Here is a 16521-nt window from a genome sequence, read left to right on the forward strand (position 1 = left end):
AAATTTATAATTTTATTGAATCACCCTTTAGATTTATGAGAAGTAAAGCATTGTCCCTGAATCCGTATCAGGTTTCTAAGACATGTTAGGCTTCCTCTAACTGGAGACCTGACCTAAATGCTTGCAACAGAGTGAACTCTGCTAAAGGTTTTACAGAGTTGCACCAGGAGCAATCATCATTAGTTTCTCTGGCTGGTTTCCTAAGTGTGACCAGCTGAGGCTATGAACATCATCCAACTGCCAGGAGATGTTGACCAAGAGGCTTACCTCTAGGTCTCCCATCAGTTGGCTTGACTTTAAGAACTTGTCTTGCATTTTTCCCTGTGACATTCTAATCCCATGTCCAACCTGGGGAAACTCCCTGATCTCCAAGCTATGCACCCTGTTGTGTAATATTGAAGAATTAAATAGTTACAGGTTACGATAGTACATAGAGTTACAGGGTTAGATGAGTGAATGAATGAATGAGACGATTAAAAGATGAGAGAGAAATTCTTAGCACATCGCAAAACAACAGTGAATCAAGCGACGTGAAAGTCTAACATGTGCTATGTAATATATGCAATACACATATTTGTATGACTGATGTCTCCAGCAAACATGTATATGGTTTGTGTATGGCCAAGTTACTAAAACTATCTAAAGACTCAGTCCACCTGACTGATTACACTGTAATAGATTAAGTCTACCATCAAAGCAGGATATGTCAGTATTTGAACTCAGAATGCAAAAAGTCACAATAAACATCTGCCCCTAACATTTCAGCCAGTCCATTGCTGTACTTTATTTATCAACTCCAGAAGGGTGAAAGACAAAATTGAATCCAGTGTGATTTGAACTCACAACACAAAATGCAGCAATAAATACTGCAAGGTATTTCATCTAATGCTTTAATGCCTCTTTCAATTTGACACCTTAATTAAACACATAATAATGTTGAGTAATGACCAAAGGTGTTCTAGAGAAACTAGAAGTGGCAGAAATAGGGTTCTTCAGAAGAATCTCTGGAGAATATTACACAACAGGGTGCATAGCTTGGAGATCAGGGAATTCTCCAAGTGAAGCCAACTGATGGGAGACCTAGAGGTAAGCCTGTTGGCCAACCATTATATCTCCTGGCAGTTGGATAATATTTATAGTCTCATTTGGTCACATTTAGGAAACCAGCCAGAGAAACTAATGATGGTTGCTCCTGGTGGAACTCTAACCTTATTAATATAAATAATTCCACTAATCCTTATATATCTCAAATACTACTTTAAATTCTAGTAATTGTATTTACATTAATTACATCCCTTTCAAAACTGTTTGCTTCCCTTGCATCCAGTTGTTTTCACTTAGGTATATGTTTATACCCAACACTGCTTGACAACCGGTGTTAATTCACCGTCAGTGACCCCCAAAGCGAAACCGGTATGACTTTTTATAATGATTTTATTTGTAAATATTTTTGTCTTTGAAAAAAGCCATTACATTCAAACCTTGGGTGCATTTTCTTTTTTCTTTCTACTTTTCACTTAATTACACCACATGAGGTCTTTTTTCTTTGAACCTATTTTTATTATTATTATATATATATATATATGATGCATCTTTCCAAATGCATATTGCTAATCTGGTGATAAAATGCAGACGGCTAGCTGGATGGATTCTCCGAACTTTCAGAACAAGAGAGAAGGAGACACTGATGGTCCTATGGAAAACATTCGTCCTCAGCCGCTTGGACTACTGCTCCCAACTTTGGTCACCACACAATATAAAACTAACAACAGAACTCGAAGCAATTCAGAGAAGCTACACAAAGAAAATCGTCTCAATGCAAAATATCAGCTACTGGGAAAGACTGAAGGTATTAAACCTCTTCTCCCTAGAGCGGAGGCGGGAGAGATATGCAGTGATATACATCTGGAAAATCCTGGAGGGTCTTGTCCCAAACTTTGGCATTCAAAGTTACTCCAACCGCAGAACGGGGCGCCACTGCATGGTGCCAAGGATTCCAACATCACCATCAAAATACAGGTCCAGATACTGCAACAGCTTGGGTTTCAGAGGACCACAGCTCTTTAACATCCTCCCTAAATGCCTGAGAGACTTACATGGTGTGGATGTGGGTTTCTTTAAAACTAAACTGGATCTCTTCTTGTGTAATATTGAAGAATTAAATAGTTACAGGTTACGATAGTACATAGAGTTACAGGGTTAGATGAGTGAATGAATGAATGAAACGATTAAAAGATGAGAGAAAAATTCTTAGCACATCGCAAAACAACAGTGAATCAAGCGACGTGAAAGTCTAACATGTGCTATGTAATATATGCATCATAACCCTCCCAAGAATGGTGGGTGGAGAAAATGGATGGAATAAGATGATGCAGAGTTAAAGAAAATAATAAGAGATTCATATTAAAAAAAAAAAAAAAATAATTTAATAAAATAAAAGAACAAGTTTTTCAAAACAATTTGGCACTTGTGTAACACTGGGTATTATTTGCCAGATATAAATAACACATCATGAAGATCAATAACAACAACAGAAAAAGAAAACAAAAAAAAGTTAATATAAACAAAATAAAAACTACAAACTAATATAATTTTAAAAGAAATACAATTTCATTACAGACCAGAAAGAAAAAAATTAAAATTGAGACTGTAAGTGATTAGTAATGAGTAGTAGTAGTAGTAGTGGTGGTGGTGGTGGTGGTGGTGGTGGTTAGTAGTAGTTGTAGTGTTGCAGTCTACTTTTCACATTTACAGATGTTGAAAAACACAAAACTTAGCATCCTTCTCACCTGACCCCCATAAAAATTAAAGAAAACCATGCAAACACAAACTGGCAATTCCTTACCCATGCACCCACATTACTATTATTATTATTATTATTATTATTATTATTATTATTGTTATCATATCAATCTGACACTACCAATAATAACTAAGACTTTGGATTATTTTATGCATTATTGGTAAAAACTGGTGTTAAACTAGGTTTCTTCTTCTTCTTCTTCTTCTCAACTGCTGTTTGACCCTTGAGTGTGAAGAAGAAAAATCAATAAAAGAAAAAGAAAAAGAAAAAACAAAACAAAATAAATACACAGAGAGACTCTTCCTGTCCTTTTGCGTTTCAAAGTCTTGAAAAATACAAAGTATGAAAAACTGACAAAAAATTCTCTTTTCGAATAGATTCTGGGAAACTGTCAATATAATTAGCAGTACATCTCTATCACTGTTTGTCCGTCCCCCTAAAAGGAGGTAACTCTCATTATATTCTCCCTTTCTTATTATACACCATAAACACAAGGCACAGCTGTACGGCTAAAAAACTCATTTTGCAACCATGTGGTTTTGGGTTCAGTCCCACTGCACAACACATGTATACACACACATCTATTTATGTATGTGTGTGTCTATGCTTGCGTTTTGACACCCACCATTGCTTGACAAAAGTCATTGATTTGTTTACATTCTTGTAACTTAGTGGTTTGGCAAAAAAGACCAATAGAATCTCAATATATATAAACCGTCTGTGTGTGTGTCCTTTATACAAATCCACAATTTTTCAGTTAGAGGGCTCACATTTTCTATGGTCATTCAAAACCATCCAAGGGTGGTCGTGCACATCTTTACATTTCCCCAGTCACCCCGCAAAGCCATTAAAAAATCAATAGAAGTGATTTTTTTGTGAATTTTCTATCCAAGACCCAATCAAAATGTTGGGCTTCATGGAGGCAATGACCAAGCCCTTTGGCATTATGTTGTGCTTGAGAAGAGGACCCATCAAGCCGAGCAAAATCGCAGTTGTGGCAGATATTGGTGTCAAGCAAATGGCACGTAAAAGCATCCATTACACTCTCGGAGTGGTTGGCATTAGGAAGGGCATCAAGCCATAGAAAACCATGCCAAATCAGACTGGAGTCTGGTGCAGCCCTCCAGCCGTGCCAGCCCTGGTCAAACCGTCCAACCAATGCCAATATGGACAATGGATGTTAAATGATGATGATGTAAAGTCTTTATACATCTAATTCATACATACACACACACATGACCTCAATGATTTAGATTACAGAGGGTTTAGTTAAAAGCTAGGGAGACTTGGCCGCTGTTGTATAAATTCGTTAAATTACCTAATTTCATTGTCATTATCATCTTCATTATTATTACTGTTTTATAATGTTTATATTGTTTTAGGTCAAATATTTAGATCTATTTGCTACTAGATACTATTTGTGTATCTGGTACTAGATACAAACTATATGAAACTGTTCCAACTAAGAGGCAGCTGTAAGAACAGAACCAGGGGGCTTCCAGTGTGTATATATTTGTGTCTGTTATATAAAGTTTTGAAAAGAAAAGGAAATTAATGGAACTGGGACAACTAAATTTGTTATCTAAATTAAGCAGAGGGAGGAGGAGGAAGAGGAGGAGGAGGAGGAGAGGTGGGCGCTCACTCTCTATTTCAGGCACATTGTCAGGAAGTTTTTCATAGAGGCTTTCAGCAGAGTTCTCTGGTGTCCGAACACTGTGCATTTTCTGACATTTAGCTAAAAGAGAAACACAAGGCAAAAAGGAAAAGGGAAAAAAGATAAAATGTAAGAAATTATAAATAAAATACAGAACAACTGTACACGATTATCATAAATTTCTCTCTAGTGATTCATAGCTGCCATGATTTTGATTTTTTAAGCAAAATTTCTTTTTTTTTTGTTTTCTTTATTCAAACATGGTCGTGTGGTTAAGAAATTTATTCCAAAACCATTGGGTTGGCAGATAAATTCATTTTTCTTTTCTTCTTCCATTTATTTTAATTTTCATTTTTCATGAACAATTTGATGCCAGAAATCACCAAGTCTTGACTGGTTTGTAAAAACTGTTGACAAAAAAATAAAGATCCAAATAAATGGAAAAAACCGAATGAATGAATTTACCTTCCAACCGAAGATGTTATTCTGGGTTTGATTGCAATGTATGATGCTTGAAGTGTCTCCTACCATAACTTTAGATCAAGAAGGATCTTGTGGGTGAAATTTGGTAGAAAGATACTGTGCTAAAAGTAGCAACCAAACCTGTCATGCCATACCATATTAAAAACAGCAAAGATCCATTCGATGGATGTAGCCTCTGTATGATTATGTTTGGAAAAGCAGGACAGTCATGGTTGGAACACTTTTGAACATCTGCTAAACAAGGACATCAACAACAACAAAAAATGGAGGAGACTTTAAAAAATATATCTAAGATCCATTTGCTATTTATTTCCAACTGTTGTAAATCATGTGTGCATGTGTGTGTATATGTGTGTGTGTGTGTGTGTGTGTGTGTGTGTGTTTGTGTTTGTATGCACATATGCGTCAGTTCAGAAATCCTCTTGATATCCCAACACAACAAATTCTTTAACTCATCCTCTTGATACCAATCCACCTAAGATCACACTACGTTTCCATTCAAAACTGTCCTCCAGTTGTTTTCAATAGACCATTAGTAACAACTTCAGTAAAGCTTCATTATTTGTCCTTTATAAAAATAAATTTGCTTTCTTTTTCAGACCACCTTGTTCTATAATCTTTCAATTGTTTTGTTCTAATACTGGCGGCAAATTTTTTTTTTGTGAAATATGTAGAAAAATAGAAAGATTACGATTCTGAAAAAATTAAATTAAAATTTGTGGTTATTTTTTCCATATTCTTAATCTCCATATTTTCCCACGTAGATTGATGAATAAAAGAAAAATTCAAAAAAAGTTAAGAAACAAAAAAAAAAAAACCCACTTTAATTTCAGGTGAATAACTTCGTCATATTACTAGGGAAAATTACTCTGAAGGAAATCTTTGCAGAAAGGTGAGTGGATTGATTACATTATGTTATCGCAGTTTTGTGAGATTTGGCTGTTATTTCTAGCATGTGAATAACCTGCTTGAAGGCCTGAGGGTATACTCTTTTACTTGTTTCAGTTATATGACTATGGCCATGCAGGAGCACTGCCTTTAGTCGAGCAAATTGACCCCAGGACTTATTCTTTGTAAGCCTAGTACTTATTCTATTGGTCTCTTTTGCCAAACTGCTAAGTTATGTGGATGTAAACACACCAGCATCGATTGTCAAGCGATGTTGGGGAGACAAACACAGACACGCATACATATATACGGCAGGCTTCTTTCAGTTTCCGTCTACCAAATCCACTCACAAGGCTTTGGTTGGCCCGAGGCTATAGTAGAAGACATTTGCCCAAGATGCAACACAGTAGGACTGAACCTGGAACCATGTGGTTTGTAAGCAAGCTACTTACCACACAGCCACTCCTGTGCCTATAAATATATTTTTTTTATTTTGTTGAAAAATTGAAATTTTCAGAAACATAATCTTCAGAAACATAATCTTCGTATTTTTCTACGTATTTCGCAGAAATACATTTATATATACATGTTACACGTAGATATGAGAGAAAGAGAGATGGATAAATAGATAAATAGATCGAAAAAAAGATGAACAGATGGATAGCTAGCTAGATATATAGAGAGACAGGCAGTCAAATAAATATACAGACAGACAACTAGATAAATAGCTGGACAGACAGACAGACAGACGAGTAAAGGACAAATAGAAATATATAAATTGCCAACCAGACAGAGAGAGATGAATGGATAAGCAGATAAAGAGGAAGACACGTCAATAAACAGAAAGAGAAAAAAAAGATATATGAATTAATAAATCAGAATGCAAAAAAAAATATGCATGCTTGCAGGACAAACAAATGCATGGTGCAATAAAGTGCAAGACAAAGTTTTTTGTTTTGTTTTAGTCCCAATTAAAACATGCTAAAAAATGTTATATTTAATAAACATAATCAAAAATAAAAGCAGAAATGATAGAATAGGATATGCATGTGCAATGCATGTGTAAAAATGTGTTTGAATGAGAACGCACATGGAATAAGTACACATGAATGTATGTGTATGTGGTGCATATACATACATATACACATACCATGTGTATGTGTAAATCAGTACACACACGTGTCAGCATGGGTATATATGCAAGTCTGTGCATATGAATGTGAATGTATAGAATTACAAGAATAAAGGACTCTCTCACATGGACACACAGACACTGAGAAAGGCGGGAGTAAACCAGTGTGAATACCTATTGAATTGCTTGCAAGCATGTCACCCAGCTGTCCCTTCCAATTCAAAAGGGGACAAGGAAAGTGTGTAGAGCAGGTAATGGTGGGGGGGGGGGCAGGTAGGAGTTTCAATTAGCTGATAAGGTGTTTCAATTAGCTGAAAGCAGCTGGTCTGTATCTATTTTCAGGTCAATACTTAAGAAACCGACCTGATTAAGACTTTATTCGGAGGGAAACCCCTTTTGTTCCCCTATTTTTGTAGAGACCAGATCTGATATGTATTTTAACTTCAGTGAGCTTCTTCTTCATCATCATCATCATCATCATCATCAACATTTAATGTCCAGGGCTTTGAAATAAAACCTAGAAGTCACACACGGATAAATTTTTCACTATAGACCTTAATGGATAGACTAAAAAAGGTTTTCATAGAGAAAACTGTCCCTGTTCCCACAGCAGACTGCACACACACGGCATTACAAACACAGCCAGCACATCCACCTTCACATTCCATGACCACCACTGGGATCGATCAAGTACCGGACAAGGATTCTGGATTATTTTACCGGTTTTTTAAAAATGAATTTTTGAGAGCGGTTGGGTTCATTTTTAGTATTCTCATTATAAAAATCCTCTCTGGCTAACTGTTGAGAGGACATTGGTGTTGCCTTGGCAGGGGTTTGTGCTGTTTGAGTGCTCGTTTTAATTATTATAAGCTCTCTTCTGGTTCAAGGAACTTTAGGTTCAAATCCACTCAAGGTGTTTCATTGTATTTCTCAACAAAACATTTGTTTATTTTATATTATCTTAGTTGCTGCTCAGTTGGCTCCGTGCAAGTCCAGAGCCAAACTCTTTGCCTTCATTCCTAGCAGACCACCAATGTACAACCTGCAGCAGAACATTCCAAGCACTCATCGGACCGATTGGCAACAGGTGGATGCACCATGACCCATCTTTTTCTCTCATCTGATGTCCTTGGTCATCGTTGACAATGACAGACAAATATTATTATTATTTTCATTATTACTATTATTATTATCATCTTAGTTGTTATATAGCTCCTCCCCAACTTGTGCAAGGCTATGTCTGATGTTGAGTGTTTGTGTGTGAAAATGGTGTGGATTCAAGCATGGCCAAATGATTAAGAAATCTGCTTTGCAATTATAAGCTCATAGGTTTGATCCTATTGCACACCTTGGGCAGGTGTTTTACCAGTCTTGGGTTGACCAAAGGTTTGTCAATGATTTGGGGTAGAGAGAAACTGTGCAGAAGAGAGGGAAAGAACTAAACGAATGATTCAAAGGCCTGGCCTTGTCTGTATAGCATCCATAGTTATAAGAGTATATATGTGTGTGTGTGTGTGTGTAAATATGAAAGTGTGTTTATGCCAATGTGTGTGTGTGTATGAGTACATATAAAAGTATATTTAATGTTCACTGTGTAAATACAATAGTATATTTATGCCAATATAAGTGCATTTGTGCGTTTAAATACAAGTGCATCTATGTTCATATAAGTGCATGTGCGTGTGAGCGTGTAAATATGCGTAATTGTAACAAAAGAAGGCAACTTAGTAAAACATACAAAAAACAATAAACTTACCAATAATTTTCTTTCTCATATATGGTACCAACAGGAAATAGACTCCCAAGGCAACCAAAATTCCAACACCAAATGTAATGATGAAGACACCATAGAGAGGGATTTTGTCAAATCCAAGCACTGAAAAATAGTGTATTATTATTATTATTATTATTATTATTATTATTATTATTATTATTATTCAGGGTTTATGATGAATACTTGCAGAAATACAATGGGAGGTAGGTAACAAGTTGAAAGGTTAAAATCTCTTATCTGAAATTTTTCATTATCTGAGATTCGTATTTTACAGCCAAGGTATTGAAATGGAATAGGCGGGTCAACATGCGTGCATTAGTTTATATAGGGTGGTGGTGGGGAAGTAGGAAATCAAAATCAAATTCGATGACTGGCATCTGTGCTAGCGGGGTGCAAAGAGCACCATACGAGTGTGATCGTTGACAGAGCAGCTAACCAGCTTCCGTGCCAGTGGCACATAAAAGGGCACCATTCGAGCGTGATCGTTACCAGCGTCGCCTTACTGACACTTGTGCCCATGCTAGTAGGGTGCCAAGAGCACCATCCAAGCGTGATCGTTGCCAGAGCAGCCAACTGGCTCCGTGCCATAGCACATAAAAGGGCACCATTCGAGCGTGATCATTACCAACGTCGCCTTATGGCACCTGTACCAGTGGCATGTGTAAAAAGATTCGAGCGAGGTCATTGCCAGTACCGCCTGACTGGCCCCCGTGCCGGTGGCATGTAAAAGCACCCACTACACTCTCGGAGTGGTTGGCTTTGGGAAGGGCATCCAGCTGTAGAAACTCTGCCAGATCAAGATTGGAGTCTGGCTCGCCAGTCCTCAGTCAAAATCGTCCAACCCATGCTAGCATGGAAAGCGGACATTAAACAATGATGATTATTATTATTATTATTTCAGGGCCGATAAAATAAGTACTAGTGAAACACTGGGGGGGGGGGGGTGTCAATATAATCGACTGGTCTCCTTCCCCAAAATTTCAGGTCTTGTGCCTATAGTAGAAAGGATTATTATCTAGTTACATCTCTTAGCTATACACAAATATAAAAGAGCTAATATAAAGGAGGTTTTAAGGACTTACATTCAGATCCTTCAAAGAAGATAGAAAAAAGATTGACAGCAACTGTTGAGGCATAAAATATTGGAAGAAACTTTAAACCAGGTTCCAAAGAATTTGCCTGCAAAATGAAGGAAATAAATATACATGCAAACATCAATACAAACACACACACACAGAATTTCTACATCAATGATTAGGAATAGGTGTAACACTTCAACACCTGATTCTATTTTTCCCCATTCATTACCACTAATAATTATATATCATATTATCATTATTGAGTGAAATATCTTCAAATAATACAACACATTTAAATTGATGGGGTTTTTCTAAGGATGTGAGCAGTACCTGTCAGCACAATCTTTTGGATTTCTGAGACATGGTTCTCCTGGGATGTTATCTAGATGTTTCTGACATCTCTTTTTATCATAGAAAATATTATCGTTATTATTAGTAGTAGCAGCAGCAGTATGTGGAGCTGATAGAATCGGTAGCACACTGGGCAAAATACTTAGCATTTTGTCTTTTTGCAGTTGATAAAATAAGTACCAGTTGAGCACTACGGTGAATGTAATCGACTTAACCCACCCCCAAAATTGGCGGCCTTGTGCCAAAACTTGAAACTATACCTAGGGCACCTACATTAACAGGAATAGTTCTTATTTTAAGATACCACATCGTTTGTATTTCAATTTCCAGCTCCTTATATTTACTTAATTTGTCAAATTCCTTTACAGATATATTTTTATCAGTGGGAACACTTACAGCTATTTAGTCTACAAATATTTCTTGCTTGTCTTTAACGATTATGTCTGGTTAATTAATCTGAATCATTCTGTCGGTGTTGACTGGAAAATCTCAGAGTATGGTGACATTTTTATCTTCAACAACTGGCTCAGAATGATGTTCATACCGGGAAGCAGAAATGCCAGTTTTGTAGTGTTTACATAGTTTCCAATGTAAATACTGACCTTACCCTATTGTGGTGATTTTTGTATTTGTTTGGTGTCAGTACAGGACATCTTGATACGGAATGGTCCATTGCTTTGTCAAATGTGTTGCAGAATCTGTATTTAGGGTCATCCCATATAGGTCAGCCACATTTAGGTAGCAAATATACTTCACGATGTGTATATATATATATATATATATATATATATATTAAAATAAGCAATAGGTTATCATGTAGTGATGCAGTACAACCGTTTTAAGTGGGTCCATTTAATTGAACAATGCAATCATTGCATGAATTTAAATGCAGTGCCATCTTCTTGCTCTGTTAAAATATTTGAGAAAAATTATATCAGTGTGTCCGATTGGTCAAAATTCTATTTATTTATTTGTGCAGCCAAGGAGTGCTCCACATTTAAATTGATGTAATGATTGCATTGTTCAAGTAAATGGAGTTGCTGGAAACGGTCGTACTGCATCACTACTTGATATCCTGTCGCTTATTTTGATTTTATTCACCTTACTTCGAGCAGTGTGAATAATAACGGACTGACTTGGTGCTTCGATTTAAGTGCCTAAATCAACTGAATCTCAATTATTTCTTTATATATATATATATATATATCTTAAAGCTAGTTATGGCTGGTCTTTGAGGCTAACCAGGGTTTCACATCCATGATTACTCTGCTGTTCTCTAACTTTTGCTCTATAAATTGCAGTATGCTTCTCCTTCAGATTTATGATTTACTGATGGTATACATACAAACATCATCATCATCATTTAGTGTCCGCTGGCATGGGGTGGATTGTTTGACTGGGCTGGCATGCGGAAGGCTGTGCCATGATCCAGTCTGATTTGGCATTGTTTTCTATGGTTGGATGCCTTTCCTAATGCCAACCCCTCCAAGACTGTAATGGGTGCTTATACATTCCACCAGCACAGGTGCCATTTGCATGACACCAGTATCTGCCATGACTGCGATTTTGCTCAGCTTGATGGGTCTTCCTTCTCAAGCAGAGCAAATTGCCGAAGGTCTTGGTCATTGCTTCCATGAGGCCCAACACTTGAAAGAAACACAGCCAACTGACCTCCGTAAGGCCCAAACACTCAAGAGGAACTCAGCCACTTTAAAGTCTCATTTCCAAGAACTAAAACAGATTTGACAACTGTGTCGCTTCTTCTCTATTGGTGAAGTTCATGTCAACCATTCTACGAACATTTCTTTGACCATCAAATCAGCAATCATGCATTAATTTTTTTTTTGTGGGTCAAATTGTGTGTGGTGTGTGTGTGTGTGTGTGTGTGTGTGTGTGTGTGTGTGTGTGTGTGTGTGTGTGTGTGAGAGAGAGAGAGAGAGAGAGAGAGAGATAGAGAGAGGGAGCATGTGTATGCAAACATATAGAAAGAAAAGTAGCACTTACAGCATTGAGGACGAAGTATCTGATGAGAATGAATATGCCAGTTGAGACGAGGCCTGAGAGGAGGGGAGATATGAACCAGGAACTGACTGTAGAAGAAAAAAGAATATCAATCAATATGATGATTGTTACATTGGGGGATGGGTCATATTTTGCCAATTGAACACATGCACTGTACATTTGCTCTTCACTTCAGCTTTGTTAATATTACTTTAGTTTCTTTGTCAAAGCTCTTTCGTCACACGTCTTGTGACCTCTTCAGCAACTCTGAATCCCACATTCCCATGGGATTCAGAGAGTCACTGAAGGGGTCACATGGGATAGAGAATGATTGAGAATGACATGTGATGAAAGAGCTTTGACAAAGAAACTAAAGTAATATTAATAAAGCTAAAGTGAAGACCAAATGGATATAGGGTGCATGGTGTAACCCTTTAGCATTCAGATTTCTTCGTTAAATGCAATGCTAATTTATTCGCATTGCTTTGAATTAATTAAGCATTATCTTGTAGCTTCAACATTTCAATGATGTGTTTGTATATTTTTAGAATGACTTTGTAGAGTTGGTGTGAGAGGTTGGATCTGGTCAGATTTAACATAAAACAAGTAGGACATTTGGGCCAGATATGACCAGATTAATGCTAAAGGGTTAATTGGCAAATATGACCACCCCATGTATTACAATATCTGTTACAACTCAAGAAAAAAAAGTACCAGACAAAATGGGAAATAAATAAATTTAAAGAGAAAAAAAAATCCTGTCTAATATGAAAGATGGGTCTGTGGTTGTGATTTTGGTGGTTAGGGTTAGGGTTATAAATTACTTACTGATAATTCCTAATTTTGACCATTTCACTCCTTTTGAACCATGAGCAACTAGGGCAAAACCAAGGGTAGACCCTACTATACTGTGTGTGGCAGAGACTGGAAGACGGAAGAATGTTGCAAGGAGAAGCCAGAAGCAGGAACCTAGGAAAAAAGAAGAAAAAAAGACTTTCATGTTATATTTTAAGAATGACATTGTAAGGTAGGTGTGAGAGGTTTGATCTGGTCAGTTTTAATGTAAAACAGGTAAAATATTTGGACCAGATATGGGTGGATTAAATGCTAAAGGGTCAAGGATCATGTCCAAATATGTTACTATATAGATATCAAGGGTTCAGTCTAATACTTTAGGTTACCTGTCAAGGGCTCTGTCTGAAATGTTAGAATTCATATTTCCTTATGGCACACAAAATTATTCTAACATCAGAAATTTATTAAAAGTTTTAATTTCAGCAGCAGAAATATGAAAGGAAAAGTCAACTTAATCAGGATTTGAACTGAAAATAACAAGACAACACCTACCCGTGACACTGGCAACATTGCCCATCATCAGGACCTCCTCTGTCCCATTGTAAGGTGTCACATCTATTATGCCTTTCCGTATTGTATCTGAAACTCGTGCACCTAGACAGAAATAATGAGAATCCTGGTTTGAAAGTTGCAAAAATGAGAGTGTGTGTGTATGTGTAGATATGTATAAGTATATGTATGTGTTACAGGTGCATGTTTGTGCTTAAAGCATATGTGAATATCTCTGCATCTATATGCAAGTGTATGCTTGAGAAATACGAGAGAAATGTTAAGAAAAATATAGTTCCCAATGATCCCTCATTTCAGTAGTGAAGTACCATTTACCTAGATGGTACTTCATTATGTAGACGACTTAGAAGAGACTATATTGTATTATAACCCCATGTCCAGTTCTTCATTACCAGGACATTGACTCTAGAATTCTCTCCTTGTACACATTTTAAGGCGGAATGCTTAGCGGTAGAAATATATATTGTATTATAAAGCCAAGAACCATATGGCTATGTTGAAAAACTATCGTATAAAAATAAAACTACCGTATATACTTGACTATAAAATGCCCCCACCTATAACACCCCCCCACACATACACTCCAACTTACAAGGTTCAAATTGACAATTTTATCATTGACCTAACTATAAGTTGCAGTGATCTTTTTTATGTTGGAGAGCAAAGTTCAATTAGGAATCGCACCAACAGAGTTGTTGTTCGGTAACCAAGCTTTCACTGAACTGAAGATGACTTACAACAACCGTTGCCCCATTAAGTCCAAGAATTTTAGAAACTGTTGTTCATAATGTAAAACAAATAAAAAGAAGAGTAATTAGGAGATAGAGAAGGGACACAATAAAGAAAAAACTGTTGAGGTTCAACTTCAGGCCAACAAACAGACCTATTGTGAAAGGCTTTCCAACCATGACCAATCCTGTCTTTTAAGAATATCTATGACTATATCACTTAAAGGGTATTTTATATTTAAGATTGCAAGGTGTGATATAAGAAAGGGAAAAAGTCGAATGAAAAACTAAAAGACGATGAAGGTGGCAATGAAGAAGAGAAAAGAGTACAAGAAGGAAAAAACAGAAACAAAAATAAAAAAAAAAAAGGAAAGGAAAAGAAATAAGCTGTTCCTTACCAAGCAAAATGGCTCCAAGAGTTTCGAAAATTGTAGCTAGAATGCAGGCCTGTTTTAGAGTCAGAACTTTGGCTCCAACCGAAGTACCAAAGGAGTTTGCAACATCATTAGCACCGATGCCAAATGCCAGAACAAAGGCAATGACAAATCCTACAACTACCATCCATAACCAGTTTTCTGGGATGTCCATTTTGGGAATGGTTGTGGTGGTGGTGAAAGTGGAGATGGATGGATGGATGGATGGGGGGGAAATTAGAAACCTAATTAAATTGAACGTGTCAAAATAATACCAGCTGGAGCACTACCACTATGGATTGTGGTACTGATGATGAAGGTGTGGCTGTTGGTGGTGGTGGTGGTGGTGGCAAGTGCTGGTGGTATTGAGCTTGGTGGTGATGGTAAAAACAAACCAAAGTAACAATAAATATAAATGAAAACTAAAACACCCACAGCCTGAACAATACCCACCTCGTTCTTAAGATGGAGAGGATGGTAGTGATGGTGGAAATGAAGATGGTGAATGATGGTGGTAGGGGCTGTGTTGAGATATAAGAAGCACCACAGGAGGTTTTTTTTGTTGTTGTTTCTTTTTGTCAATTGGAAGGCAGCTTAGCAGCAAATGTATATCAAAAAGGAAAGGTTGGGTTTCTTGGGGTTTGAGGCTTAAGGATGAATGGGCAAAAATTAAAATATATATATTATTTTTCTTTGTTCTTCAGTGATTTTGTTGGTAATAGATGGTTTCTGGGCTGAAATGGAATAATAAAAAATTTTTTTATTCATACACAGACAGAGGGACAAAAAAATGAAACACAAAATATATATCGCCATGATAGATCGTTAGCCACTACACATTTTTTTCTCTCCTTGTTTTTTCTGTGTCCCTTTCTGTAGAAGAGCGTAGGCTCGAAACATAAAAGACTTTTTCTATTCCTGAGCGTTATACTAATACATCTGTTTATTTTGTACACCACCTGTCTTCGTCTTTTGTTTTTTTTCGTAAACTCTCCCTATATATATATATATAGTCTGATCAATAAGTATCTGGACTGTTGCCATAGTAACAAAACTAAAGCACACAGAGTGAAGCTGCTAGGCACAGACTGACCTTGAACTCTGCTATGTATGTGCACTAAGCTAGAATGTCTAGCTTACTCCTGCTGTTTACAGCAGTGCTTGAAAGGAATGTGTGTAGTGTGTGATCATTGCATTGATCATGGCAGAGAAGGCTGAGCAGAGAACCTGCATCAAATTTTGTCAAAAACTAGGCGAAAGCTGCTCAGAGACCTACAATCAAGGAGATCTTGTGCAACTGTGATTTTCATGTTCACCTTGTATTCTAAAGAATTTATTTAAAATTGGACAAAAAAATCATACAAAAATACGTTGGACAAAGTGACATCGGACAAAAAGTCAGGTCACGATATATATATATATATTGTTGGTATGGCTGGCAGTAATGATTCATGCATACATATTTACACATGTACATATATGTAACAAATAAACATATATGTATGATATATATATATATATAATCAAAATAAGCAACAAGGATATCCAAGGTAGTGTAGTACAATCGTTTCATGCTACTTCATTTTATTAAACACTGTAAGTATTACATCAGTTTTAAAATGTTGAGCAATCTTTAGCCACATATAGAATTTTTTAATTAAACGGATAATGCACATTTTTATACTTATTTCATTTGCCAACATTACAAAGAGGGTAGCTATATAGACAGAGAGATTAATTTCATTATTAAGAACATGGCACTAGAAGGTCCTTCTCCATCTGTAGATTTTTTTATCACTGAGTTCACTTTGCTATTTAGATCTATCAGTGGGGAGGGAGTTTCTATTCTT

The 16521-nt window shown here is 36.6% G+C and overlaps 1 protein-coding gene across 4 annotated transcripts in view; it reads right to left on the reverse strand.

The window, feature by feature from the left end:
- LOC115223879 (sodium-dependent phosphate transporter 1-A-like) overlaps nucleotides 1–16521 on the reverse strand; it is a 102001-nt gene that overhangs the window by 14662 nt on the left and 70818 nt on the right. For 3 of the 4 annotated variants that reach the window (XM_029794586.2, XM_036512756.1, XM_029794588.2), the window contains 7 exons: nucleotides 14657–15405; nucleotides 13513–13614; nucleotides 12994–13134; nucleotides 12169–12254; nucleotides 9817–9913; nucleotides 8717–8836; nucleotides 4446–4538 (listed from right to left, as the gene is read on the reverse strand). In XM_029794586.2, coding sequence (XP_029650446.1) covers nucleotides 4446–4538; nucleotides 8717–8836; nucleotides 9817–9913; nucleotides 12169–12254; nucleotides 12994–13134; nucleotides 13513–13614; nucleotides 14657–14846 — 829 coding nt within the window. In that variant the 5' untranslated portion in view covers nucleotides 14847–15405. The remainder of the gene's footprint in view (nucleotides 1–4445; nucleotides 4539–8716; nucleotides 8837–9816; nucleotides 9914–12168; nucleotides 12255–12993; nucleotides 13135–13512; nucleotides 13615–14656; nucleotides 15406–16521) is intronic. The other variant, XM_029794590.2, reaches the window with a different exon arrangement.

This window comes from Octopus sinensis, linkage group LG24, assembly GCF_006345805.1.
Source record: "Octopus sinensis linkage group LG24, ASM634580v1, whole genome shotgun sequence".
Taxonomy (NCBI): Eukaryota; Metazoa; Mollusca; class Cephalopoda; order Octopoda; family Octopodidae; genus Octopus; species Octopus sinensis.